We start from the raw sequence: 27,236 nt of genomic DNA on the forward strand, positions 1-27,236 counted from the left end.
GCCTGCCCCCTGCTCTGGGCCCCCTGCGCCTCCCTCCTGGGGCCCACGAGCCGCCCCCCTCCCTCACGAGCTCTGAACTCAGAAGGAACCTGCCCACAAACCTGGCTCCCAGCCCCGCCCAGGGAGCGCGTGTTCCTGCGCCCAAGGGCCCCAGCGACAGCAGAGACTGGCCGCAGCCAGCGGCGCGGGGGTCCAGCCGGGACGAGCCAGCCCCCCTCCTGCACCTCCGCCTCACACGGTAGCCGGCAGCCAGCTGAAAACAGCGCAGCCGCGTGGTGCCACCTGCTGGTCTCTGGGAAGGAGGAGGATGAGACGGTTGTTGTGGCTCTGGGGCTGCCCCTGGCCCGGAGGGTTGAGAAGTATCTTGGCGCCAGGCCCTCAGCCGCCAGCTTCGAGGCTGCTGGGAGCAGCAGCTGCTAAGGAGAGGCCTGCGTCAGAGTTCTGCCCACCCGTGCCCATCTCCATCTTTTCCCCAAACCTTGAGTCCCCTGCTTTTTAGGGAATCTGTGCCCCTTAAACTGGCCCCTTACCCCTCTGAGAAGCATTGACAGTATTCCAGGGGTGGCCAGCACCCTGAAAACCACAGCGAAGCGGGCAGAGTTAAAATTTAAGACTAAAAATGACAGTGTCAGGCATGCACGGGGGAAGGAACAGAACAACCCAGCTCCAGGGGTTCCCATCACCCAGGGAGGCCACCAATGCCCCAACCAGGAGCCATAGCAGCAAATTTATGAAAAAAATATTTTATTCCAAAACACTGTTTACACAAATGTGTGGTCTTTGTACAAAGTACAAAAGAATCCCTCTTCTCATCCCCACCTCCCTTTAGAGAAGTTTAAACCTTGGGCTCCCAATCTTCCATGGTCAGCTGCCCCTGACTGCGAATCCTACAGCCTCAGAGGGAGGAGCATGTGTGGTTGGGAGCAAGGCCTTCCCAGATCACAGCCAGTTACACAGCATCGCAAAGCCTGCTCCTGGCCCCATCTCCCAGCTGAGTCAAACCAAATCAGCTTTTACCCCTCACTCCAGATTCCACAGACACGTAGCACATGGCTATTTGCAGCTTGTCTTTCACTGCAGGTTTTTTTTTTTCCAGGAGGCAAGAGGACCAACCCTCCAAGTCCCGGGGCCCCTGTCCACCCACCATATTCTAGACCCAATCTTTTCTTCCTCTTCGTAGACAAGGTTACAAACAGAGGCAAGGTAAGAAGGCTGGGGCTTCAAGGAAGGGAGAGAATATAGATCCAGTGGAACGTGGGCAACAGCATCATAGACTTGAATGAAGCTCAAGACCAAGCAGCCAAGCAAGGACTAATTCAGAGGAGCTCAGAAACCCTCACTCAAACCAGTGGCCCTGCTGCGCTAAGGACATGGCCAGGCCCCAGACGCACTCTCCGAGGGTTCACAGAGAGGCCGGAGTCCACATACTACTGAAAAATGAACCCTAGCCTCCCTCCTGAGATGAATCGGTTACATCAACACATGAGGACAGATGCATTTACATAGACACACACATACATACACACACATACATACACGCACACACACACACACACACTCACTCTGTCTTAGGAGGGCAAAGCTGCTCACTCCGGAGTGAAACTTCAGCTTAGAAACGTTACCCATCTCCCCTCCCCTTCTGAATCATCTCATTCAAATAGCTGCTGAGCAGATGAAGGAATAGGTTTGACTGCACTGAGTGCCTGCAGTGACAGAGGCTCAGTGTCTACCACGACAGAGACGGACTCGGCGCGCTCTTGGATGCCATGATCTGAAAAGAGGCCACCGCTGCTGCAGCCACATCCCAGGACTGCACAGGGGAGGCAGGCGTAGCTCATGCACAAGGACACACACACGCACATGCATGCCTGCAAAGGTGTCGGTGTACACAGCCATACTAAGCTCACAACACGAACGCTTCACACTGAATATTGTTTCCTAAGAGAAGCGTGGGATTCAAACATTCATGAGAGGGAGCCTCTGGCAGAGGTGAAAAGACCGGCAGGGGGCGAGAGGCGGGAGTCAAGACTGTCCATCGGTCGGCGTAAGAGTTCCTCCACGTGCCTGGCCACATCCATGGTCTCATCCAGGTCGAATTCTCCATCCTGGTCAAGGACAGGGTCAGGGCTGATAAAGAGAGGGGGATGTCAGAGGGAACTGGCATTTCTCACAGCCTCAAGCTCCCTGGGGACAGCCTCCAGCCTGCTCTCTACTCAAACTCGTCTCATGAGAACGGTACCAGTTCTGGCTGGATGCCCCCACCCCACCCTGAGCTGGGTAGCAGTCAGCCCACTGGCTTCTGCAGACCCCCACTCTGTTCCCATCTCTTGCTAACTCACTGAATAACCGTAGGGCATTCATTTCCCCTCTCCCTGTCCTCATCTGTAAAACCAGGTGACTGACACAGTGGGCTCTGCCCACCTGCAATTATGCTCAGCTGCCTGGTAGGCACCGCCCCGTTCACTGAGCACCTAGAACAGCTGAACCTATTGAGCACATGACTCCAATGTGTACAGCCACCTGGAGAGTGGGTATTGACCCCGTTTTATAGACGAGGAAACAAGGCCATGTCAGGAAGCTTGCTCTGGGCCACCTGGCTGGGAGGTGGTGGACTCCAGATTGGAACCTGGGATCTTCAGTGGTCCCACTGGAAGGTGGTACCTCCCAGACATCCAGCCCTGGCCATCCACAGTGAGGAAGGGAATTAATTCTCTACCTTGTTCCCACCAGACTCTTAAGAACAACCACCCCATTCATAGCTACCCTGTATCAAGCCCTTCCAAGCCCCTGCCTGTGGAAATGCTTCACCCACAGTGTCTCATTTTAATGCTCCTCCTATTCTCATGAGGCAAGCATTCTTGCCACCGTTTTACACATAAGGAAACTTGAGCTTCAGAGAGGCTCAATCATTTTCCCAAGATTGCACAGTTGGTACTAGAGTGAGGACTGGCCCCTGCTATGTCTAGCTTCAAAATGCTCCGTTTTCCTGGCTGATCTCACTCCTCCTGGACCGGGGCCTAACCAGAGCTCTGGATTCCTTTGCCCACCAGCCCTCCAGGGGTCCAGCCTGGGGCCAAGCCCCCAGTTCTTCCCCTGCGGACCCCCATGAGACCGCCACCTACTTCTGTGGGTACATGTTATAGTGAGCCTGGGGGCACACAGCTGGGGAGGGGGCCTGGTCCATGTACGTGGCACTGCCGCTCCCGGCATCTGCAGATGCGTTCACAAACCTGCAGAAGAAAGAAAACAGCTTCAGCTGCCAGGGAGGCCAGGGCAGCTGAGGGGGAGGGGACCGAGGGGCATGTCTGTCTTTCTCAGTGTGTAGAAAGACAAAGTGCCCACTTGGTCCTGGAGTTCCAGCTACAGGAGTAGGCACTCGGGTACTGGCATAGCGTGACCAAGCCCAGGTCCCTCCCCAGGGCTGAGACAGGTTTTCTGGGGGAGCAGAAAGCTGGCTCCAGGATCGGGATGGGAGGCAGGGTCTGGGGAAGGAGGAAAGAGGCAGAAGGAGGGCCAGAGCCACCTGGCCACTTACTCAGGGACCACTTGCTTGATCTGTGGCTTCACGTATCCATCAACAGCTTTAGCTGCCAAGGGGAGAACCGCGGTGAGAACCAAAGTCTCTGGGAACTCCCAAGTGGGGTAGAAGTCCATGCCCCATGCAGTCTCCCTCCTGCCCACATCACCCTGTGGTCTCAGCTGGGATGAGATTTCCCAAGGACCCCCAATAAACACCAGCTGATGAATCCTGCCTGAGGGTCACTGAGACCCCTGGCTTGAATCCCATCCCTTCTCCTGGTTCCTTTTCTGGCCATTTGCTTTCCCTCTCCCTGCCCCCATCCCTGTCAAAGAGAATGAACAAGCAAACCCAACCAATGGATTTGGGGGAGCTGGAAGAAGAGAGACTTCTCCCTTTTGCTGCCTGCACTCTACTCGGGGGAAGGTTTGTGAGCAGGGTGTGGAGACAGCAGCTGGTGAGGTGGGGAGCAGAGCACTATCTGTGGGCCTGAATGATCCCGGCCACTCCCTACAGCACTGCCACCCCTTCCTCCGAGGGTGCAGAAGTGAGAATCCATGCAGCTTTCACTTTGCAGAGAAGAGAGCTGCGACAGGTTTGTCATTCCCTCTCTTCATTTGTGAGCCCTGAAATCCTCTCCATCACCCCATGGGCCAAAACCCACAGGGGACATGGCCCCTGGGCTCCTCCTGGGGAGTCCCCACGGCGCAGCCCAAGGCTTTGTCTATGGGCTGGGGAAGAGCCCGGGGGAGTCAGCAGGCAGGGTCCTGGGGCAGTACCCACCCAGCACTGGAGTGTAGTACTTGGAGAAGACCTCATCCTTGGGGCGGTCAGGAAACACATAGATGAGATAGCTCAGGTCCCCCAGCCGGTCAGCCAGGGACCTGATGGAGAAATCCCGTGTGGTGAATGGTTTCAGGTTCCACAGGTTGCGTTCCGCTGTGAAAAGAACAACCTCATTCCCATAATCCACCAGCAGCAAAAGGAGGACCAAGGTTGTGGGGCTTTAAGGCAGGCTTGCAAGAGAAATCTGGGCTTTTATATAGTAGCTTGCACTGCAACCCCAGCCTATAGGGAAGAAAGCCGATGCAGGATGTTCTACTCAGCAAACCAGATGAGCAGATACCAACAAGGCTGGGTCGTGGCAGAGCAGGGAGAGCTGAAACCGCAGGAGAACTCACCCAACCGTCCTGGAGTCTATGGGGCTGGGGACTTCAGATTCTCCAAAATGGAAAACGATAGAAAGGGAATACATTTCCAAGCCACAGCCCTCTCATACTAAGCTTCCCCCTGGGTACCTCCTAAGGACACAGGTCCGATGTGGGGGGCGGGGGGAGGGGGCAAGGGAACAGGAGACTGGGCCTTGGGGCTGGAGTGTGAGCAAAACGGGCACTCACGGGAGTCAAATTTCCAGGCGATGGTGATACCCCCAATTTCTGAGTCACTAAAGCGCAACAAGAAGGTCCCATCGGGCTTGTTGATGAGCAGGTCATGGGCCTGTTGCTTATTCACAAAACCTAGGATGGCCCTGGGTGCATGGAGCATTGAGCGTCACCACTGGGCCACAGCCACAGTCCCTCTGCACCCACAGCTGGCCCTTGACCCTGCAGCCCCCGTTCCTTACCCATCATTCCAGTGGGGCTTGTGGTGCTTCTTCAACACCTCCATCACCCCGTCAAACCACTGCCAGAAGGTGTAGTTCCAGCCCGGCAAGTTCTCCTGAGGGCCCAGGAACCCCCGAGTCAGGGCTGGTGCCCCAGGTCACAGGTGGCCCACAAAAGTCAGGGCCCTCCTGCCCCCGCCCAGCCTTCTCCCAGTTCTTCACCCCTGCTTGCCACCACACTCCAGCAGACCATAAAGTGACACAGCCCCCAACTTGTACCCTAGGGACCCAGAGAGGAAACTTGCTTCTAAGACACAAGGGTCTAAGACGAGCCATGGGTGGGAGTAAGAGATGTAGAAAATAATCCACCCTGGCCGGGCGCGGTGGCCCAAGCCTGTAATCCCAGCACTTTGGGAGGCCGAGACGGGCGGATCACGAGGTCAGGAGATCGAGACCATCCTGGCTAACACGGTGAAACCCCGTCCCTACTAAAAAAAATACAAAAAAAAAAAAAAAAACAAAAAAAAACTAGCCGGGCGAGGTGGCAGGCGCCTGTAGTCCCAGCTACTCGGGAGGCTGAGGCAGGAGAATGGCGTGAACCCGGGAGGCGGAGCTTGCAATGAGCTGAGATCTGGCCACTGCACTCCAGCCTGGGCGACAGAGTGAGACTCCATCTCAAAAAAAAAAAAAAAAGGAAAATAATCCAGGCTGGATGGGGCCTCCAAAGTCATTCCTCCAAAGTCATCCCCTCATTTTATAGGTGGGGAAACTGAGGCACAGAATGGATGAGTCTTCAAAAATTAGTGAGGAAAGAGGCAGAAGCAGAGCTGGAGCCATAGGCGCGGTGGCTCACGCCTGTAATCCCAGCACTTTGGGAGGCCAAGGTGGGCGGATCACCTGAGGTCAGGAGTTCGAGACCAGTCTGGCCAACATGGTGAAACCCCGTCTCTACTAAAAATACAAAAATTAGCCCAGCATGGTGGTGGATGCCTATAATTTCAGCCTCTCAGGAGGCTGAGGCACGAGAATCACTTGAACCCGGGAGGCAGAGGTTGCAGTAAGCTGAAATCATGTCACTGCACTCCAGCCTGGGTGACAGAGTGAGACTCTGTCTGTGAAAAAAAAAAAAGAAAATTAGCAAACACATCTAGGCCCAGAACCCAAGGATCCCAACTCCCAGCCCTGAGGCCCTCCATCATCTCACTCTGGCTTCATCACCGAGCACAATTCCTACAGCCCCTGCATTTCCTGAGGCTAGGGGCCCCCATCTCTCCTGGTTGTAGGAGAGGGTAGTTGGGGGTGGAGAGTGGGGTGTTAGACCAGGCAGTAACCTGTGAGGCAGAGGAGCGACAGACCCCCATGGGCCCTGGTGGATGGCTGGTGGCCAGGCCCCTCACCCTGTTGAACTGGGACCAGGACACGGACAGGCTGCTGTAGTCCTCCAGGTGGCTGCTGCTGTTGTTGAACAGTTTCTGCGCCAGGAACACAAGGTTCTCCTTGGTCAGGCCCCGGTTGCTCTGCACTTCGGCCTTGAATTTCATGTTCAGCGCCTCACACAGCTGCGGCCACAGCACTTTGTCAGGCACGGCAAATGGCACCCTGCCCTGAGAAGGAGAGAAGAGAGGGGAAAAGGTAGATTAAGGGAGTTGAAAATGTTCACACACACACGAGATACACAGACACTGAGAGACAGGGGAGACTGAGATAGATCCAGAAAGGTGACACAAATGCAAGGGTAAGAAATGCGGCGGCTTTTATACACTAGCTTGCGCTGCAACCCCAGCCTGCAGGGAAGAAAGCCGATGCAGGGGGTGGGGGCACAGAGGACAGAGAGGAAGGACCCAAGCCATCTGCCAAAGGAGGATCCCAGACCAGGATCCAAAGACCAAACTCACAGACCTCACAGACCCCAGTCCAGGAACCTGGAACCCAGACAGAGTACCAAGGCCATGGCTGAAGGCAGGCGCCCAGCACCCCAGCCCTTCTGGCCTTACCTCACCTCTGGGCTGGCCCTGGGGTGAGGAAGGACCACTCAGCAGGGGCCCAAGGGGTGGGGCTGACCCCAGGCAAGTCCTAGGGCCTGGGGAGGCTGGGGTAGGGCTCCCACTCACCGGCTCAGCAAAGGCGTTGTCCCACAGCACGGTGGCCGTGGCATTGTGGTCCTGGCTCCCGTGGACGATGACAACCACAGGTAGGGAGAGAGTCTACAGGAGTTAGAGGAACCCAAGTTGATGGGGCGTGACCACCATGTGCCCTCTGCTTAGGCAACATGCCCAATCTACTTTTTTTTTTTAATGTATTTTTTTTTGATACGTTGTTTCACTCTTGTTGCCCAGGCTGGAGTGAAATGGTGCAATCTGGACTCACCACAACCTCTGCCTCCCAGGTTCAAGCGATTCTCCTGCCTCAGCTTCCCATGTAGCTGGGATTACAGACATGCGTCATCACACCTGGCTAATTTTGTATTTTTAGTACAGACAGGGTTTTTCCATGTTGGTCAGGCTGGTCTCAAACCCCCGACCTCAGGTGATCCACCTGCCTTGGCATCCCAAAGTGCTGGGATTACAGGCATGAGCCACCACATATGGCCGCAATCCACTTTATTTTTTTTCGAGACAGGGTGTCACTCTGTCACCCAGACTGGAGGGCAATGGTGCAATCACAGCTCACTGCAGCCTTGACCTCCTGGGCTCAAGTGATCCTCCTGCCTCAGCCTCCAGAATAGCTGGGACTACAGGTGCACACCACCATGCCTGACTTTTTTTTTTTTTTTTTTTTTTTTTTGTAGATACAGGTTCTCACTATGCTACCCAGGCTAGTCTTGAACTCCTGGACTCCAGCAATCCTCCCTCTTCTGCCTCCCAAAATGCTAGAATTACAGGTGAGAGCCACCACACCTGGTCCCAACCCACTTTCCTCACCCACAGTTCCAAACACAAACCCCTCCCAACAAAACGTAGGCACAAGCAAACAAACAAACCAATTTCTTCTTAGCCCATTGCCTAAATTGTCTGGGTTAGTCCCAGATTATAACCTAGCAAACAGGTACCCAAAGTCAAAGCAGGCTGTCCAATGGCAATGCAGCCAGGAGTCCCAAGGCAGGCCCCTCCACCTCCTGGGTGAACTGCAGCAGTTGGGGCAGGAGGGCTGGGGGCCTCACCTTCACCTGGAACACAAGCTCATTGCTGCCAACACTGAACTGAGACTCAAACAGGACTGTGAACTTCTCCTCTGTCACGGACTCTGCACCCCGCCGGTCAGCACGCTTGATCCTCTTCAGTGACTGCAGGGTGGGAGGTGACAGGGGAACAGGGAGACGGCGGCTGCTTACAAGGACTCGGCTCTGGGCAGACCTGCCCTCTGAGGGTGGGCCCTGTCCTCACCATGTTCCTAAAGTGGGCGCTGAGGGTGCCCGTGGCTTGGTGGTACTCCATCACGCAGCAGTTGTTCAGGATCTCACCACTGCACTCGCTGCAATGGAGAGGGGAGTCCCAGCTCCACACAGGCCCCAGGCCAGGAGCATGGTCCTGTCCACACCTTGGGCTGGGGTCTTCACTCAGGTCAGCCCTGCCAAAAGCCCCTGCCCCCCTCCCCTAAGAGTATTTCTTGGCATCTTTCTGGGTTGACTTCTCCATCAACCTGCTGCCCAGCACCCAAGGCAAGGTCTCCAGTGGTGAGGTCTGGATCTATTATTAGAAATTCCTCAGATACCAAGATTGATGTGAGGGGCTTTGGGGACTTCCAGTAGCTTCTAATGCACTTAAGATAAAAACCACAACCACAGTCTATGAGTATCCTTATGTTCAACACCTACCTACCTCCCTGGCCTCACTGAATTCCTCTCCCCTGACTCAGGACATGCAAGCCCCATTGGCCCTGGCTGTCTGCTGAACATGCCAGGCTTGGACATTGGCCCTTGCTCTTCCTGTCACCCCAAATGCTCTTAGCCTTCTCCTCCTTCAGGTCTTAGCCCAGACAGCTCCCCAGAAAGGCCTTCCTGGACCACTTATCTGGTGAAGCTTACCAGGCTGACCTTCCCTCACCCCCACCTTTAACACATCTCCAACGCCAACAGATTGCTCTTTCTTCTTTTTTTGGAGACAGAAGTTTGCTCTTTTTGCCCAGGCTGGAGTGCAATGGTGCAATCTCGGCTCACTGCAACCTCCACCTCCCAGGTTCAAGTGATTCTACTGCCTCAGCCTCCCAAGTAGCTGGGATTACAGGCACGTGCAATCACACCTGACTAATTTTTGTAGTTTTAGTAGAGATTGGGTTTTGCCATGTTACCCACGCTGGTTTCGAACTCCTGACCTCAAATGATCCTCCCACCTTGGCCTCCCAAAGTGCTGGGATTACAGGCGTGAGCCACCGCGCCCAGCCTAGATTGCTCTGTCTTAACTTCTTTTCCACTGTCTATCATTGGGTTGGCCCTGCCTGATCTTTTAAAGTGTATTTTCATCAGTCTCCCCAGCTGCAATGCAAGCTCAAAGGCAGTGAGAAGATCATTTGTCTTCATCTTCACCCCGGATCACATGGTAGGAAATCAGTAAAGTTTTTTTGTTTTTTTTTTGTTTTTGTTTTTGTTTTTGAGGCAGAGTCTCGCTCTGTCGCCCGGACTGGAGTGCAGTGGCCAGATCTCAGCTCACTGCAAGCTCTGCCTCCCGGGTTTACGCCATTCTCCTGCCTCAGCCTCCCGAGTAGCTGGGACTACAGGCGCCCGCCACCTCGCCCGGCTAGTTTTTGCATTTTTAGTAGAGACGGGGTTTCACCGTGTTAGCCAGGATGGTCTCGATCTCCTGACCTCGTGATCCGCCCGTCTCGGCCTCCCAAAGTGCTGGGATTACAGGCTTGAGCCACCGCGCCCGGCCCCCTGTTTTTGTTTTTTTGTTTTGTTTTGAGACAGAGTCTTGCTCTTGTTGCCCAGGCTGGAGTGCAATGGTACGATCTCGGCTCACTGCAACCTCCACTTCCTGGGTTCGAGCAATTCTCCTACCTCAGCCTCCCGAGTAGCTGGGATTACAGGTGTCCACCACCACGCCGGGCTAATTTTTGTATTTTTAGTAGAGATGGGGTTTCACCATGTTGGTCAGGCAGGTCGTGAACTCCTGACCTCATGATCCGCCCACCTCGGCCTCCCAAAGTGCTGGAATTACAGGCATGAGTCACTGCGCCCGGCCTTTTTTTTTTTTTGAAACAGAGCCTCACTTTGTCGCTCAGGCTGGAGTGCAGTGGCACAATCTTGGCTCACTGCCACCTCTGCCTCCCGGGTTCAAGTGATTTTCTTGCCTCAGAGTAGTTGGTAGTTGGGACTAGAGGTTCAAGTAGCTGGAGCTACAGGTGTATGTCACCAAGCCCAGCTAATTTTTGTATTTTAGTAAAGACAGGGTTTCACCATGTTGGCCAGGCTGGTCTCGAACTCCTGGTCTCAAGTGATCTGCCCACCTCCACCTCCCAAAGTGCTGGGATTATAGGCGTGAGCCACCTCACCCAGCCTCAGTAAACATTTTTAATTGGATGACAAGGGATGGGGCCATATCTTCCACATCACTCATTCACTCACTCATTCATTCACCCCCTGCATACGTTGTGGGTGGCCTGCCCTGACACTGGACACTACCTCCCCACTCTGCCACACACAGCCTCTCTGTACTCTTCCCTCAGGACGCGGCACATGGGCTCTGCCTGAAAGTCCTCCCTCTCTGCTACTTCCCTCCCTATCACTAGCTACCTCTAATTCCACCAGGAGCCTAAGACTGTCATTTCTTTACTCCTGCATCAAGACCCCCTTTCTCAGTGCCCTACATGTCCCCCTGCCACATGGCTAAACCATCAGGCATTTCCCAGCATCTGTTGCCTGCTCTGCTGGTCAGGGGGCTGGGCAAGGAGACAGCCCAGTTCTGTTGGGATCACAGTTTCGTCCTCAGTGCGTAGCACAGGTTTTAGAACACGGCTGCAACACCATACTCTGTGTGATTTTTTTGGAGACAGGGTCTCACTCTGTTGCCCAGGTTAGAATGCTATGGCGCAATCATACCTCACTGTAGTATCAAATTCCCAGGCTCAAGTGATCCTCCCACCTCAGCCTCCTGAACAGCTGGGACTATAGGTGCATGCACCACCATGCCCAGCTAATTTTAAAATTTTTTGTAGAGATGAGGGTCTCCCTGTGTTGTCCAATTCAAACTTTTGGGCTCAAGTGATCCTCCCACCTTGCCCTTCCAAAGTGCTGGGATTACAGGGGTGAGCCACCGCATCTAGCCTAGCACCATGCTTGTTGCAGGAACGGGGAAGGTCTCTGAGTAGGAGGAGGGCAGTGTACCATCTGTCCAGATTTAATGATGGTTTGACATGATTGAATTTACAACGGTGTGAAGCAATACACTTTGGAGAGAAAGTGGTATGACAGTCTCTCACAATGCTGGGCAGTGGTGGTGAGTCTCAGCTCTCTGGCAGCCACACCATCCCCAGGGTAAAGAACTGATACTCGGCTGGGCGTGGTGGCTCACACCTGTCAACGCAGCACTTTGGGAGGTTGAGATGGGAAGACTGCATGAGTCCAGGAGTTCGAGACCAGCCTGGGCAACATGGTAAATTAGAGGACAAGACATGGCTGGATGCAAGGACAAAGAGAGGGGGTGCAGGTCCCCCACACCTAAGTCTGGGCAGGGGAAGGGAGAGGCACAATTACTTGCGGGTGTTCTCGTTCTTGAGCAGAGACTTGGCCTGCTGCTCACTGATGATGGTGGCCTTCACCTGGGGCGGGTTCATGTGCACGTTCAGCTTCCCGCCCACCAGCAGGCGCACGGTGGCTGCAAACTTGGTCTGGGTCTTCAGGACCTGAGGAGGCTGCTTCTCAATGATGAATGTGCTGCAGGGGACACAGGGACAGACGTACGATGAGGGGTTGGCGCAGGGGAAAGGGCTCTCAGTCCTCCTGTGGTGGGGGTGGGGCTGCCTCCCGCGGGGCTCAGGAGGTGAAGAGCATGGGCACAGCCTCTGTTCCCGGGGAAGCCGTGAGAGTCCGGGGAGAGGATGGAGAGGGGAGTGAGATAACACAGCAGCCGGCATGGGCTGCGGCCCACGGGCATCTCTTGCAGTGTCCACAGGAGAAACCGGGCAAGGGCGGCACCCAGCAGCCACAGCAACTGGAGACGGAGTGGGGAGGGATGAGAGGCACGAAGCGGATCTGCTGGTCTGGAAGGCACCTGCGGTCCCCCACACGCAGTCTGGAGCTGCCCCAAGCTCCTGGGCATGGCCAACAGGCAGCAGTCACCTGGTCACCAGGGCTGAGATGATGTCCGTGATGGTGGCGTTGACCTCAGCCAGCATCTCCTCCACTGGGCCAGGGATGGGCAGCTGCTGGCAGAGGTGCTCAGCCCTGCGGATCTGCTGCCGGTTCTGCCAGATGATCTCGGCCAACTTCTCACACCTGCACGGGAGTCCCAAGGCCAACAGGAGGACAATGGCTTCTCCGCACAGACGCCAGGCCCCAAGACACAGCTCCCCCTCCCCCAGGAAGGCTCTGTGCTTTCACCACACCTCCCACCCATGGGAAGAGCAGAGCTCCCTGCCTCCCAGAATTAGAAACGTACACAGGAGGGGCGACCCTGACTAGGCCCAAACAGCCCGAGCATCACCCCACACACCCGAGCTCTCTCCCACCCCCAAGGACAGCAGCCCCCTTCCTGGGGGAGGTGCACAGGATGGGGGACCAAAGTCTGATTCAGGAACCAGGCCCCCTGGAGAAACAAGAGCTGTCCCAGGATGGAGGGGGCCTGCTGCAGGAGCCAGCACAGGAGGCAGAAGCAGCCAGGGTCCCCACCAGCCCCTCCTGCCCTGCCCTCTGGCAGCCCCACACCATTACCAGGACTGTAGCACGTCCAGGCTGCCCTCGGGGGGCCCGCCGTTCCCGGCCAGCTGCTGCCGCCGCTTCCACTGGATCAGCTCGTCATCTAGGATGATGGTCTGCTGCTTCCGCAGCAGCTGCAGGGTCTTCTGGTGCTTCTCGGCCAGCTCCTGAGGGAAGGGAGGAGAGCAGCCCCTTCTGGGCTCCCAGAGAACACTGCAGGGCCTTGCTGGGAAATGGCATGGCAGGGCCGAGCTGCTCTGCCTCGCATGGCCCCCAGGAAAAAAGGCCTCTTGCCCTCCCAGGTTCTGCTCTCATCCGGTCCCAGCCCTCCCTTGGGTCCCCAGAGACTGACTTTATGGCACCTACGCCCAGGATAGGGCCAGGACCCCACTCACCACACGGTACTGCTGCAGCGTCTGTGCCTCGCGCTGCAGCCACGTCTCCAGAGACACCTGCTTCTGCCGGAGGGCTGTCTCCCGGCTCAGACGCTCCTGGGGGCTCAGCTGGGCCAGCTGGGCAAACTGAGCTAGAGGAAGGGATAGGAAACCAAGACCATCACATCCCGGTGTCCAACAGGAGGCCCAGGGAAGCGCACTCACCTGTTCTGGAGCCAGGTAAAACCCCCCATCTCTACTAAAAATACAAAAAATCAGCCGGGTGTGGTGGTGGGCATCTGTAGTCCCAGCTACTAGGGAGGCTGAGGCAGGAGAATAGCGTGAACCCAGGAGGTGGAGCTTGCAGTGAGCTGAGATCGCGCCACTGCACTCCAGCCTGGGCGACACAAGCGAGACTCTGTCTCAAAAAAAAAAAGTATCCATCATGTGGCCAGGTGTGGTGGCTCATGCGTGTAATCCCAGCACTTTGGGAGACTGAGGCAGGCAGATCACTTGAGGTCAAGAGTTCGAGACCAGCCTGGCCAACATGGCAAGACCCTGTCTCTGCTAAAAATACAAAAATTAGCTGGGCACGGTGGCGCATGCCTGTAATCCCAGCTACTTAGGAGGCCCAGGCAGGAGAATTGTTTGAACCTGGGGGGTAAAGGTTGCAGTGAGCCGAGAGCACCACTGCATTCCAGCCAAGGAGACAGAGCAAGACTGCATCTCAAAAAAAAAAAAAAAAACCAGAAAGTATCCATTATGAAATAGGTAAGACACAGGGAACATGGAACACAGGAGCACCTGTGTATCAATAACCCAGCCTAAGAAACTAGACATGTCCACAGTTACAGCCACCACCAGCAGACCCACCCCACCCTCCCAACAACAGACCCTCTCCACCACGCTGGGACTATTAATCCCTTCCCATCACCTTCTCAACAGCCCAGCATCCTTGCTTGAGCTGAGTCAGAAGATGCGTGCATCAGCATGTCTCAGTCGAGTTCCTGGCTGGCCCCTGAGGGTCATGTCACCCTGACCCCAGCCCTGTCCCATGGGATGCACAAGCTGGGACAGACAAAAGCAACTCTACGTAGCCAGGAACAGCCCAGAGCTAGAACTCAGAAATATGGCTCCAATCTCACTGCAGGTATCGAGCAGGAAGAGGATCATCCAGGCACGGACAGATCTGAGGCGTCTGCATGGCCACCTCGGGAATCCTGCCCAGCCACAGGGAGGGTGGTGGTGATCCCAACACCTGGACCCAGCCTTCCTATGCAAGGGACCCAATTAGGTCTCTCCTGGAAATGTGCAGAAGCTTTTGGGAAGGAGGCCAGGGAGACAGGAAGCAATTTCCCTACTCCACTGGAGGTAGCTGAGCCTTCCCTGGCAAAAGCAGATCAACAGTCTGTGTTTCTGCTGAGTGAACTTGACAAATGGGACTGAGAAGACACTGCATGATGGATCCAAACCCAACCTGAATCCAAACCTAATACACCACGCAGCACAGGAAACAGAAAAGCCAGGCACGGGATCAGAAATACTGTTGACAGTCTAAGGACTTGGGTAGGAGTAACAGCCCCAAATCTTCCGTTTCCATTCTCAGAAGGAGCTGCCCTTCTTCTGGGGTCAGTCTGGGATAGATTCAGATGAGGGGAAGTTCTCTTAGAATTATCCTGCCAGGGCTGGGCGTGGTGGCTCACGCCTGTAATCCCAGCACTTTGGGAGGCCGAGGCAAGCGGATCACGAGGTCAGGAGATCGAGACCATCCTGGCTAACACGGTGAAACCCTGTCTCTACTAAAAATGCAAAAGATTAGCCGGGCGTGGCGGCAGGCGCCTGCAGTCCAAGCTACTCGGGAGGCTGAGGCAGGAGAATGGCGTGAACCCGGGAGGCGGAGCTTGCAGTGAGCCCAGATTGCGCCACTGCACTCCAGCCTGGGCGACTGAGTGAGACTCCATCTCAAAAAAAAAAAAAAAAAAAAAGAATTGTCCTGCCAGTATTGGCTGGGCACAGTGGCTCACGCCAATAATCCTAGCACTTTGGGAGGCTGAGGTGGGCGGATCGCTTGAGGCCAGAGGTTGAGACCAGCCTGGGCAACACGGCAAAACCCTGTATCTACTAAAACTGAAAAAAAAAAAAAAAAAAAAATTAGCCAGGCGTGGTGGTGTATGTCTGTAGTCCTAGTTACTCAGGAGGGTGAGGCATGAGAATAGTTTGAACGTGAGAGGCAGAGGTCGCAGTGAGCTGAGATCATGCCACTGCACTCCAGCGTGGGCAATAATAAATAAATAAATATTCAGAATTATCCTGCAAGTATGTACATAATAGCTACAACATTCAGTCACTGGGCTGGTCTCAGTGTACACAAAGCACTGACAGTGCAGGGTTAGGAAGACAGCTTAAATAGTTACAATAGAATTCTAAAAACAATTAGCCGGGCGTGGTGGCCTGCACCTGTAGTCCCAGCTACTCGGGAGACTGAGGCACGAGAATTGCTTGAACCTGGGAGGCAGAGGCTGCAGTGAGCCGAAATCATGCCACTGTGCTCCAGCCTGGGTGACAGAGCAAGACTGTCTCAAAAAAAAAAAAAAAGAAAAGAAAAGAAGAAAGGTCTAAAATCAATGACTTAAGGTCTACCTTAAGAAACCAGATTAAAAAGAGTAAAGGAAAAAGCAGTTTGACACCCCTTGTTCTCACTAAGAAGGAGTGGTACATTTCTGGGGTCAGTCTGGAATGGGACATATTAATAGATGGACCACGTCCCATGACTCCTCAAATTGTACCTGGGGTTAATTTCTTCCAAGCTAATTTGATTTTTTTATTTCCCTATATCTTTATCCTGGGAGCCATTGGCAAACTATAGACCTAGGACACATGAGAATTTTCTACTGTCACCTCTTCTCCCAGGCCCACATCCTATCCGTGAGGCTCAAGAAGACCCACTCTAGAAGGCCCACCTCTCCCAGCCTGGTTCAACCAGAAGACTTCCAATCCAAGTCCTCCCTCTGGTTAGGGAGCACTGTTCATATTTACCTATTTATGTAGATATCTACAGAATATATACCATTAAGGAGAGAATATTGGTTAAGAAAGTATAGGAATTTTATGATATATCTCTAGCTGAGATCCAGTTCTGTAACTTACAGACAACCTAGGCCAAGTTACTTGTTCTCTTTGAACCTCACTTTTACCAAAGGAAGGATAATACAACTAACTGTTCACTTCATAGGCTTGTTGAAAGGGTTGAATTAAATAATGTGTGCCAAGTGTGACCCACGGCAGGGGCTCAGTCACCAGGAGCCATCGCTTCTACCAGGCTTTGGGCAAAGTGCTGAGGAGATGGACACTGACCAAGCCCTACCCTGTAGGAGCCCATAGAATGTTCCTCACTCCCACCCTCAGGATGCACACTGTGCCTCCACCGCGCCTCACCTTGGATCCTCAGGCTCTCCTGGTACTGGATGATGAAGTATTCCTGAGTCTGCTGCAGCTTCTTCAGCTCATTCTCTGTGTCCTGCGTGACCAGTCGCAGCTCCTCGAATGTCTGGTTGATCTGAAGGTGTTTCTGGGACATGGCGTCAACCAGGATCCCAGCCGGAGAACTGCACTGGAGACAGACGGAGTGGAAGTAACTCGGGGAAAAGAGGATGTGAGAAGACCACAGGGATTAGGAAACACCAATACTACAGACTGCAAACCCCAAACTAGGGCAAGAAGGGAGGGTCATTTGCATCAGAAGGAGACATTTGCCAGAACTGGGATAGAAAAGGGAAAGACAGAGGAGAAACAGGTGACTGGTAGATAACAGCAGATAACGGCACCTTCAAAGTACAAATGTCTATGTCAGAGCTGCCTCCACCAGAGTATCCAAACAGGGACCATCTAATTTCCCTCCCAGGGACTAGAACCCAACACGTCCCAGGTGTCACCTGGGTTTTCCCACTAATGATGATGACCCCTCGCTCTACATTTATTTGCTGACCCAATGCCACGGACTGCAGTAGATCCTAGGGACATAGGGAGGAACAGGGCTGTGTGAACACACATCATCTCACTTAAGACCCCCTTGTGATCGAAGGAAGAAGAAAGAGGCCGAACCTCTCACAGGCATCCTGGAGACCCTGAAATGAAGTTAGGGGAGAGGCATCAACAAGCTCTCCCTGGATCCAGCCATTCCTTCAGCACATTCAGGAGAATCGCTTGAACCCAGGAGTGGGAGGTTGCAGTGAGTCGAGATGGCACCACTGCACTCCAGCCTGGGCAACACAGCGAGACCCCGTCTCTCTCTCTCTCACACACACACTCACACACACAAATAGAGAGAGTGGGGTAGAAACCAGGTCACAAAGGAAGGGAGCGCACGGCTGAAGGGGACCAAGTCCTCAGAGCCTTTCCAATGAACTGTTCTCAGAATAAAATCCAAACCCCTTCCCATGGTGTCTGCTGGCCATAGCCCTGCCTACCTCCATCTCCAGCTCCCTGGGAATGTGTGCTTTCTGTTTCTGCTCCTTGAACACACAGGCATGTTCCTGCCCTGGGGCCCTTGCACTTATTGTTCCAACGGTCTGGAACATTCTGGTATCAGATCCTCCTGAGGCAAAGCACTTTAACTGGTACCGTTGCAGAGGGGTCATCTCTGATGAGCCAATTCACAGTAGTGCGTTCCTATCTGAAAGTGTGTTGTTCTTGTATTTGCTTACGTGTTTCTGTCTGTCTCCCTGCACAAGGTTGTGAGGTTCCCAGGGGCTAGGACCTTGTCTTTCCTGTGTACTACAGAATCCACAAGGCCTAGAATGCCAGCGGTGTTCAGGAACAGCTTTATGGCTGGAGGAAGGAATGAGCTGCCAGACCATGACAACAGCCAGCACCGTGGACATGGATTTGTCAATGAGGCTGAAGTCATTTTTAGGTTTGCATGTAGCTCAGTGATGGCAACAGGTCAGGGACATGGGGGCTGTGCTGGAAGACCCTTTGTGACCTGGTTTCTAACCCCTCTCTCTTTTTTTTTTTTTGAAACAGAGTCTCGCTCTGTTGTCCAGGCTGGAGTGCAGTGGTGCAATCTTGGGTCACTGCAACATCCCCCTCCTGGGTTCAAGCGATTCTCCTGCCTCAGCCTCCCGAGTAGCTAGGACTATAGGTGCCCGCCACCATGCCTAGCTCATTTTTGTATTTTTTAGTAGAGACCAGGTTTCACCATGTTGGCCAGGCTGGTCTCAAACTTCTGACCTCAGGTGATCCGCCCGCCTCAGCCTCCCAAAGTGCTGGGATTACAGGTGTGAGCCACTACGCCTGGGTGTCTCTATCTATTTTTATCCATGGCAACCCCCCACTTGGTTCCTTCTCCCCAGTTACACTGACCAATTACAAGTCTTCCAACGTGATAAGAAGATTCATGCCCTCCTGCTCTCACAGCTGCTGTCTTTTCACTAGAAAATTCATCCCTCCTCTCCTGCCTTTCTCCACTGTAGTTCAGACATGCCTGTCCTCAGGACGCTCCCCTGCCAGCCTGCCCCAATCTGAGTTGGGTGCTTTTTCCACGTAGGCCCGCTTAGCACTCAGCTCATCTCTAGAGAATCCATTGCTGCCAGAATTCCTTCCAGGCAGGAACCAGGGCTTTATATGTTTCTCTGATGATAGCCCAGCATCAGATGTACAGTAAGACCTCAATAAATGTCTACTGAGTAAATCCTGAAAGCCATGCCCACAACAATAAATAAATAATAGGCCGGGCACAGTGGCTCATGCCTGTAATCCCAGCACTTCGGGAGGCCGAGGCAGGTGGATCACTTGAAGTCAGGAATTCGAGACCAGCCTGGCCAACAGGGTGAAACCCTGTCTCTACTAAAAATACAAAAAGTAGCCAGGCATGGTGGTGGGTCCCTGTAATCCTTACTACTCTGGAGACTGAGGCATGAGAATCTCTTGACCCAAGGGGCAGAGGTTGCAGTGAGCCGAGATCACACCGCTGCTCTCCAGCCTGGATCATAGAGTAAGACTCAGTCTCAAAAATAAACAAACAAATAAATAAATAAATAATATGACCTTTGCTCTGGTCACTGTTCTAAGATTTCTAACTGTTACGTCATGTTGTGAAATTCATTTTGCTCTATTGCAGATAGTAGAGCACTGTGCCATTGTCCATGTAGATGCTCAGTGCTCTTATTATTTCAGAACTGGGGAGATGCGTCCCCGTTACCCCTCCCAGGGCCTCACTTCTCTGAGCCTGCCTGTGTTAGTTCTTCTGACACAGATAGGTATGATTGCTATCTCCATTTTACAAGAGTAGGAACAGGCCGGGCACGCTGGCTCACGCCTGTAATCCCAGCGCTTTGGGAGGCTGAGGCGGGTGGATCACGAGGTCAGGAGTTCAAGGCCAGCCTGGCCAACATGGTGAAACCTTGTCTCTACTAAAAGTACAAAAAAATTTAGCTGGGCATGGTGGTGGGCACCTGTAATCCCAGCTACTCGGGAGGCTGAGGCAAGAGAATTGCTTGAACTTGGGAGGCAGAGGTTGCAGTGAGCAGAGATCGTGTCACTGCACTCCAGCCTGGGCAACAGAGCAAGACTCCGTCTCAGGGGAAAAAAAAAAGCAGTAGGGGCTGGGCACGGTGGCTCACACCTGTAATCCCACTACTTTGGGAGGCCAAGGCAGGTGGATCACGAGGTCAGGAGATCAAGACCATCCTGGCTAACACAGTGAAACCCCATCTCTACTAACAATACAAAAAATTAACCGGGCATGGTGGTGGGTACCTGTAGTCCCAGCTACTTGGGAGGCTGAGGCAGGAGAATGGCGTGAACCTGGATGGCGGAGCTTGCAGTGAGCCGAGATCCAGCCTGGGTGACAGAGCAAGACAAGAAAGAAAGAAAGAAAGAAAGAAGGAAGGAAAGAAAGAAAAGAAAGAAAAGAAAGAAAGAAAGAAGGAAAGAAGGAAAGAAGGAAAGAAGGAAAGAAGGAAAGAAGGAAGGAAAGAAGGAAGGAAAGAAGGAAGGAAGGAAAGAAGGAAGGAAGGAAAGAAAGAAGGAAAGAAAGAAGGAAAGAAAGAAGGAAAGAAAGAAGGAAAGAAAGAAAGAAAGAAAGAAAGAAAGAAAGAAAGAAAGAAAGAAAGAAAGAAAGAAAGGAAAAGAAAGAAAGAAAGACAGAAAGAAAGACAGAAAGAAGGAAAGAAAGAAGGAAAGAAAGAAAGAAAGAAAAAGAAAGAAAGAAAGAAAGAAAGAAAGGAAAAGAAAGAAAGAAGGAAGGAAGGAAGGAAGAAAGGAAGAAAGAAAAGACAGTAGGAACAGAGGCTCAGAGAGATTAAGCAACTTGCTCAAGTCACACAGCTAGTAAGTGGTAGAGCCAGGGACTGGACCCAGGGGGTCACTCCACCCCGGCGTGCAATGCTGCCACCTCTCACACTTGCCCACGTCCCTCATCTTCTTGGTGCTCTCCTCGTGCTGCTGTTTTCTATAAACACAGTTGTTTCTGGAGAGAAAGGCATATGGAAGGACTTCTCAACACCCCTCCCCATCCCCAAGGGACACTCACGTTGTTGGCTTCTCGGACCAGCCTCTGTTCATTGTACAGAATGTGCCGGATGCAGCGGACCAGCTCCATGGGGCAGCGGTCATACGTGTTCTGAAAGAATCCAACAGCAGCCTCCAGCAGCCAACCCCTGCTCCAGCCATGCCAGTCCCATGCCATGCCCAGCCCTTCCTCTCCTTCAGCCTCTGCCTCAGCTTTTCCCAGGGAGCCTCCCAGACACCTCTATCTTTCTGTTCCTCATCCTCATCTTCCCCTCCAACATCTTCATATCTGGTTTGGAGTGAATTAAAAACCCAGAGTTTATGAAGCACTTTCCCTTTTTTTTTTTTTTTTTGAGACGGAGTTTTGCTCTTGTTGCCCAGGCTAAAGGTGCAAAGGCGTGATCTCAGTTCACTGCAACCTCTGCCTCCTGGGTTCAAGCGATTCTCCTGCCTCAGCCTCCCAAGTAGCTGGGATTACAAGCATGCACCACCACGCCCAGCTATTTTTGTATTTTTAGTAGAGGCGGGGTTTCTCCACATTGGTCAGGCTGAACTCCCGACCTCAGGTGGCCCAACTGCCTCGGCCTCCCAAAGTGCTGGGATTACAGGTGTGAGCCACCGCGCCTGGTCTTATGAAACACTTTCAATGTACCATCTCTTTTGACTCTAACACAGGGGTCTCCAACCCCTGGGCCATGGACTGGTACAGGTCCGTGGCCTGTTAGGAACTAGACCACAGAGCAGGAGGTGAGTGGCGGTGAGCAAACAAGTGACGCTTCATCTGATTTACAGCTGCTGCCTATTGCTCGCATTACAGCCTTAACTCCGCTTCCTGTCAGATCAGCAGTGGCACTGGATTCCCATAGGAATGCTAACCCTATTGTGAACTGCGTGTGTGAGGGATCTAGGTTATGCACTTCTTATGAGAATCTAATGCCTGATGATCTGTCACTGTCTCCCATCACCCCCAGATGGGACTGTCTAGTTGCAGGAAAACAAGCTCAGGGCTCCCACTGATCCTACATTGTGGTGAGTTATATAATTATTTCATTACATAGTATGATGTAATAATAATAGAAATAAAGTGCACAATAAATGTATTGCCCTTGAATCATCCCAAAACCACCTCCCGGCCGGGCGCGGTGGCTCAAGCCTGTAATCCCAGCACTTTGGGAGGCCGAGGCGGGTGGATCACGAGGTCAGGAGATTGAGACCCTCCTGGCTAACACGGTGAAACCCCGTCTCTACTAAAAATACAAAAAACTAGCCGGGCGCGGTGGCGGGCGCCTGTAGTCCCAGCTACTCGGAGGCTGAGGCGGGAGAATGGCGGAAACCCGGGAGGCGGAGCTTCCAGTGAGCCGAGATTGCGCCACTGCACTCCAGCCTGGGCGACACAGCGAGACTCCGTCTCAAAAAAAAAAAAAAAAAGAAAAAAAAAAACAAAAACCACCTCCCTGCCCAATCCTGGTCCATGGAAAAATTGTCTTCCCTGAAACCGGTCTCTGGTGCCAAAAAGTGGTGGGGGACCACTGCACTAACAGCATGGAAATCCTAGGACATAAGCAGAAACTATAATCCCCATTTCACAGATGAGAAAACTGATACTGAGAGACACTATGTACTTGTCCAGATGCAACCAAGTGAGAGAGCAGATGACTCCAGACTCAGGGCATCTGATGCCAAGGTCAAGGTACTTCCCACCACCCTGCCCCTGGCCTCCTATGTTGGTTCCCCTCAGGTTTCTCCTGTTTTTCCCCTCTTCTGGGATGAACTTGCATTTCCCTGGCACCCTGCTGTCTGGATTGAAGGGCTCTCTAGGAAACATAAGTGAGTTCCAATAAATGCTTGACTGTGATCACTACCCACACCCCTTTCCTGCTTCCACAAAAACTCCCTCTCTTCCTCCATACCTCTACTCCTCAAGTAAAGAAGAAGCTACATCTTATTTCTAAACCCTCAATTCAAAGCCCTTGTGTCCAGCTCTTGTCTCTGGGACAGCTCCTCTCTCACCTTGAAAAAAGCCCAAGAGGGAGGTCTGGTTGCCTCATTTCTAGAGTGCTGGTCTCCCCTTCTCCAACACAAGAATCCTGACTCAGTCTCCCTCCATCCCTTCTGCTTCTTCCACCAGCCCAGTTCACCCATCTCCCTCTGTTGGCAACAAACACCTCCCACCCTTGCTTTGCAATATGCTAAAGAAATCCGACAGGTCTAATTTAGAAAGAGGGGGTGGGGGAAATCAAAGAAAACTTCCCAATAAGTTCGTGGTCACATGGTGAGTCAGTGGCCAGGCCAGGAAAAAACCCAGGGGTTCTGATGCTGGAACAAGATGATGCTGCCTCCCCGTAGGTGGCCCAGAGCCCACACCCACCTGGAGCTGTGTGGCGTAGTGCCCCAGCTTGATCTTCAGTAAAAACCCATCTTCCCCCACCTGGTGCTCCGCCTTCTTCTGCAGCTCCTGCACCAGGCCCTCCAGGAGCTGGGTGGCTTGGGCTCTGTCCTGGGGATTGTCCAAGTCAATGGCATCCCTTGGGGTGGGGCAGGAGAGAAAAATCTACTGTGGCACCTCCTTGGGCAAGGAGGTCAGAGACCCAGAATAAAGTGGAAACCCCAGGCTCATGACCGAGGGCACTCCAGGGCCCACAAGACTTGCTCCCAGCAGCTCCACAGACATCAGAGTCTAAAACCATTCTCTGTCCTCCCAGGCTTCCCCTTTCACTGGGACACCACCCCTTCCGCACAGAGAAGGACAGGCAGGACCAGAGTCACACCAAACCACCATGAGTAGAACTAGAGGCCAAAGGGCCTGGATGGTAGGGACCCTCTGAGGAGGGGCAGGGCGGGACGTGCCTACCATGGCTGGCTCTCAATCCACTGGGCCAAGTAGTGACGGACCTCGATGGGGAAGTGCTGGCCGTACAGCACCTGCATCTGGCGCAGCGCATCTCCCTGCAGCTGCTGGGCCTGGATCCAGCCCGCCATGGCCGTACACCTAGGGCGAGCCGAGTGCTGAAGCCCTCTCCTCTGCAGAGGCCAAGGAACCGGGCCTGCCCCTGGCCCTGCCATGCCTACCTATCCCTGGACCGCGGTCAGGCCAGGCCCCTCCCCTCCCACAGACAGCTTTCTTGTTCGGGAATAGAGATGGTGAGCAGGGGAGGGCAGCCCATCCCCACCAACGAGGAACCCGTTGAAGAGGAGGAGAAGGTGCTCTGCAGAAGCAGATGCCCTCCCCGTCTTCCTCTCCCCTTGCCCCACCGGAGCTTCCCCAGTGGGGGGTACGGCTAGAAACTGAAAGAGAAACTTGAAGGCGGGAGGCCCACAGGCCCTCTGGAGAGGGCTGCAAGGATCCCCCCAGCCCGCCTCGGGCCCAGTTTCTGGGAAGGGGAGATATTCCAACCCGAAGTTAGGCCAGCGCCGACAGCTCCCGCTCGACGGCTAGGGCTTTTCGGGCACGTGGCTGGGGCTGTCCAGGAGACAGGGCTGGGGACTTGGGCGCTCCCCTTTTCAGCTGCTCCCCCAGCTGTGCACTAGTGTCTCCCCGGGTCCAGCCCGACAGTGCTCCCTCTATGAGGCGTGCCAGGACAGCGCCCTCCCTGGCCACCGCCCTTCATCCCCGACCCCTGTCCCCACGTACCCCCGTCCCTCCTCCCTGGTCTGCTCTGTGCCAACTCCCTCGCGGTGCCGGGGACTGATCCCCGCGCTGCGCCCGGCCGTCGGGCTCCGGGTGTCGGAGGTGCCGGGGCGGCAGTCGAGTGTCCCCTCTCTGCGCGCCGCCCAGGACGCGCCACCGGGCCACCCACCTGGTGGGGCCGCGCCGTCTGGCAGCCGGGCCGGCTCTGCGCCCCGCGGCTCTCGCTCCCGGCCGGGGCTCCTTGCGGCGGCGGCAGCGGCAGCTGTTACTACAGGAAGGAGCGGAGAGCAGCGATTTCCTCCTCAAAGGTCAGCTGCCTGCCAGAGACCATACACAGCTCGCGAGCCCGCGCCAGCACCCCTCCCAGCCCCGCTCGCTTCCTCCCTGCCTCCGCCCTCGGTCGCCGGCTCCCCTGCTAGTGCGCAACAGCGGCGGCCGTTCCGGCGGGCGGCAAGGCGGGGCGGCGCCGGGCGTGGGGGCTGCCCCGACGGCGGGGTCCCCCGGGAGTCCCAGCCGGCCCTCGGCTGCGGCTCCGAGGGAGCGTCCCGGAACCGGGGCGGGTCAGAATAGCCGGGGGAATGTGGTTGGTGGGGGGTGCTGGGAAATCCCAGGCTCTGGAAATCCCAAACCTGGGCCTCAGTTTTCTCATCCGCAAAAAGGGAGGAGGGAAGGGTGGACCAATTGGCGATGCCTTCCAGCTCTGACGCGTGTCATCTTTTGAGCCCCTAGATTAAAACACAAATGTGTGGGGGGTGTGCGTGCACGCGCGTGTGTGCGCGTGTGTGTCTTGGGGGCCACAGGTTTTGTGACCTCAGAGGCAAAACTGTAGGGAGGCTAGAGAAGCCCACCACCGCAGCACCTCCCTCCTTCTTTTACTCCCGCCATCTAAACTCAACCCTGACGGAGGAACTGGAAAGAACCTTGGCAGTCATGTGTTTCAGCCCTCCCCCTCTCCATAATTTGCAGGTAAGAAGTGGAAGTCCAGAGAGGGGAAGGGGCTTGCCCAGGGCCACCCAGGGCCACACAGTGGGCGCGTGGCCTCACCAGCCGACTGTGATCCATAAACTAACCAAAGCCCCCGTTCACCCAGGCTAGTTATTTATGAGGCTGGTTCTACCTTCAGAAAAGTCCAGGAAGGGACCGTTTTGAGTCCTCCCAACTTCGAAACTGCCTACAGGCCTTGCCACAGCAGTGAACATCCTGTCTACAGCCTCAGTCCCCCTCTCCAAGAGGCCCCTTCCCACGAGGCCCAAGGGGTTTGGTAAGGTCGGGCTGGACGCCTTCCATCCCCTTTGCCCAGCTTCCCTCTCCTCTGGGCCTCCCCTCTGCCTGGCAGCGGGTTGGCAGCACCAGAGGAGGGGCCAGCCCAGCTGCCCACTCACAGCACAGCTGAGCCAAGACTGCATGTCCTGGGCTGGGGGTGGGGGGCGGGTGCATTCTCATCTGCCTCCCTCCCCATCTGCTTCTCAGAGCTGCCCTTTTCTCTCCATTCCCACTCTCTCTTCTTGCCCCTTACTACCTCTCCCGGTTTCATTCTTTTAACTTCAGAGGAAAAAAAACAGAACTTTAAAGCTGCAGAAACCAAAATGTCTGGGTTCTCCCCACCTTCCCTGTGTGGTCACAGTGTCTTAGTTGGCAGGATCACCAGGAAAGGAATTGAAAACTCTAAGGGGGTGCATGGAGAATGTAGGGAAGCCTTGCTTCCCAGATACTCTGCAGGGGGCCCCAGGGAGGAGGAAGTATAGCCCCTCTCCTCTCCTTTCCCACTCTGAGCAATGGATTTGGCAGGGGAGGGTCAGACACAGAGCTAGGGGATCACCTGGAATGAAAGCCAAGTGCCACAGCTGGAAATGACCATAAAGATGATTTACAAGTGGAAAAACAAAGGCCAGAGAGGGGAAGTGACTTCGCCATTGTCATGCAGCCTGTCGGTGGCTGGATACAAACCCATTGCCACATTTGGGTGGGTCCCACTTGGCACCTGTGCCCTCCAGCAATTCCCTTCAGGGAGGTGTGGAAGTCAGTTGATGAGAGCAGATTCCTCAGGTTTTCAAGTCCTCTCGGCCAGGTCTGGAGGGCAGAGGGCCACCCTTGCCATGTACTGACATCTGGGCACCTGATGGGGTGGGGGTGCCTGCTTAAGAGAGGGGGTCCTGCTTGCTCTCTTCCAGGCAGCCACCTCTCTAGACTCCTCCTCCAGGGCCTGCAGAGGCCTGTTGCTCCAGCAGGGCAGCCTCACCCACCAAACATCTGTCTTGGTTGGGCTGGGCTTGGCTTTAGTGTGGGTAGTCCTAGGTCCTAAAAAGCTAGCATTGAGATGCCAGAGAACAGAACGGGAAGGATGGGCCTAAAAGGGTGTGTGGCTGTGTTTTCAGAGCCCTCCCATGCCACCCACCCTGACCCTGTGCCCAGTGGCTGTGCCCTTGGTTGACAGTCTCCTCATTTGGTCTCTGACTGTAAGGCCCCGAATATCTGTGTCTTTCATTGCATATTTCCCCTTCTGGCTTTTTTTTTTTTTTTTTTTTTTTTTTTGAGATGGAGTTTCTCTCTTGTTGCCCAGGCTGGAGTGCAATGGCTCGATCTCGGCTCACAGCAACCTCAGCCTCCCAGGTTCAAGCGATTCTCCTGCCTCAGCCTCCCAAGTAGCTGGGATTACAGGCATATGCCACCACTCCTGGCTAATTTTGTATTTTTAATTTTGTATTTTTAGTAGAGGCAGGGTATCTCCATGTTGGTCAGGCTGGTCTTGAACTCAC

General features: G+C 54.2%; 2 protein-coding genes across 4 annotated transcripts in view; one reads left to right on the plus strand and one right to left on the minus strand.

Annotated features, from left to right (window-relative positions):
• Positions 1–727: 727 nt before the first annotated feature.
• STAT5A (signal transducer and activator of transcription 5A) lies at positions 728–25,367 on the minus strand. Of its 3 annotated transcripts, none has more exons than XM_010386227.2 (19): positions 24,650–25,367; positions 23,704–23,841; positions 23,221–23,377; positions 20,875–20,964; positions 16,779–16,953; positions 13,365–13,495; positions 12,985–13,136; positions 12,394–12,549; positions 11,809–11,988; positions 8,504–8,591; positions 8,281–8,403; positions 7,232–7,324; positions 6,518–6,724; positions 5,142–5,236; positions 4,915–5,045; positions 4,301–4,456; positions 3,536–3,587; positions 3,123–3,230; positions 728–2,127 (listed from the first exon to the last, which is right to left on the minus strand). In XM_010386227.2, exons 2-19 carry the CDS (start codon positions 23,829–23,831, stop codon positions 1,965–1,967), a joined length of 2,385 nt encoding a protein of 794 aa, XP_010384529.1. In that variant the 5' UTR covers positions 23,832–23,841; positions 24,650–25,367; the 3' UTR covers positions 728–1,964. The 3 variants fall into 3 exon arrangements, with proteins under 3 accessions (XP_010384529.1, XP_030779991.1, XP_010384538.1); XM_030924131.1 differs by lacking the exon at positions 24,650–25,367 and adding an exon at positions 24,484–24,614 and having other exon boundaries at positions 23,281–23,377; XM_010386236.2 differs by lacking the exon at positions 24,650–25,367 and adding an exon at positions 24,484–24,614.
• The window catches only part of LOC104680321 (signal transducer and activator of transcription 5B), a 90,776-nt gene continuing 88,878 nt past the window's right edge, over positions 25,339–27,236 (plus strand). Inside the window, exon 1 of the mRNA XM_030924133.1 lies at positions 25,339–25,446. The gene's annotated coding sequence lies outside the window, so the exon portion shown is untranslated. The remainder of the gene's footprint in view (positions 25,447–27,236) is intronic.

Source organism: Rhinopithecus roxellana, chromosome 19 (assembly GCF_007565055.1).
Source record: "Rhinopithecus roxellana isolate Shanxi Qingling chromosome 19, ASM756505v1, whole genome shotgun sequence".
Lineage (NCBI taxonomy): Eukaryota > Metazoa > Chordata > Mammalia > Primates > Cercopithecidae > Rhinopithecus > Rhinopithecus roxellana.

Excerpts from the sequence above, each read along its gene's own strand:
- STAT5A (XM_010386227.2), bottom strand. The coding sequence starts at position 23,831 with ATGGCGGGCTGGATCCAGGCCCAGCAGCTGCAGGGAGATGCGCTGCGC. Across the intron at positions 8,592-11,808 it reads AAGAACGAGAACACCCGCAA|CGAGTGCAGTGGTGAGATCC; the intron begins GTAATTGTGCCT and ends TCTCCATTGCAG. Across the intron at positions 6,725-7,231 it reads ACAACGCCTTTGCTGAGCCG|GGCAGGGTGCCATTTGCCGT; the intron begins GTGAGTGGGAGC and ends TCTCCTTCTCAG.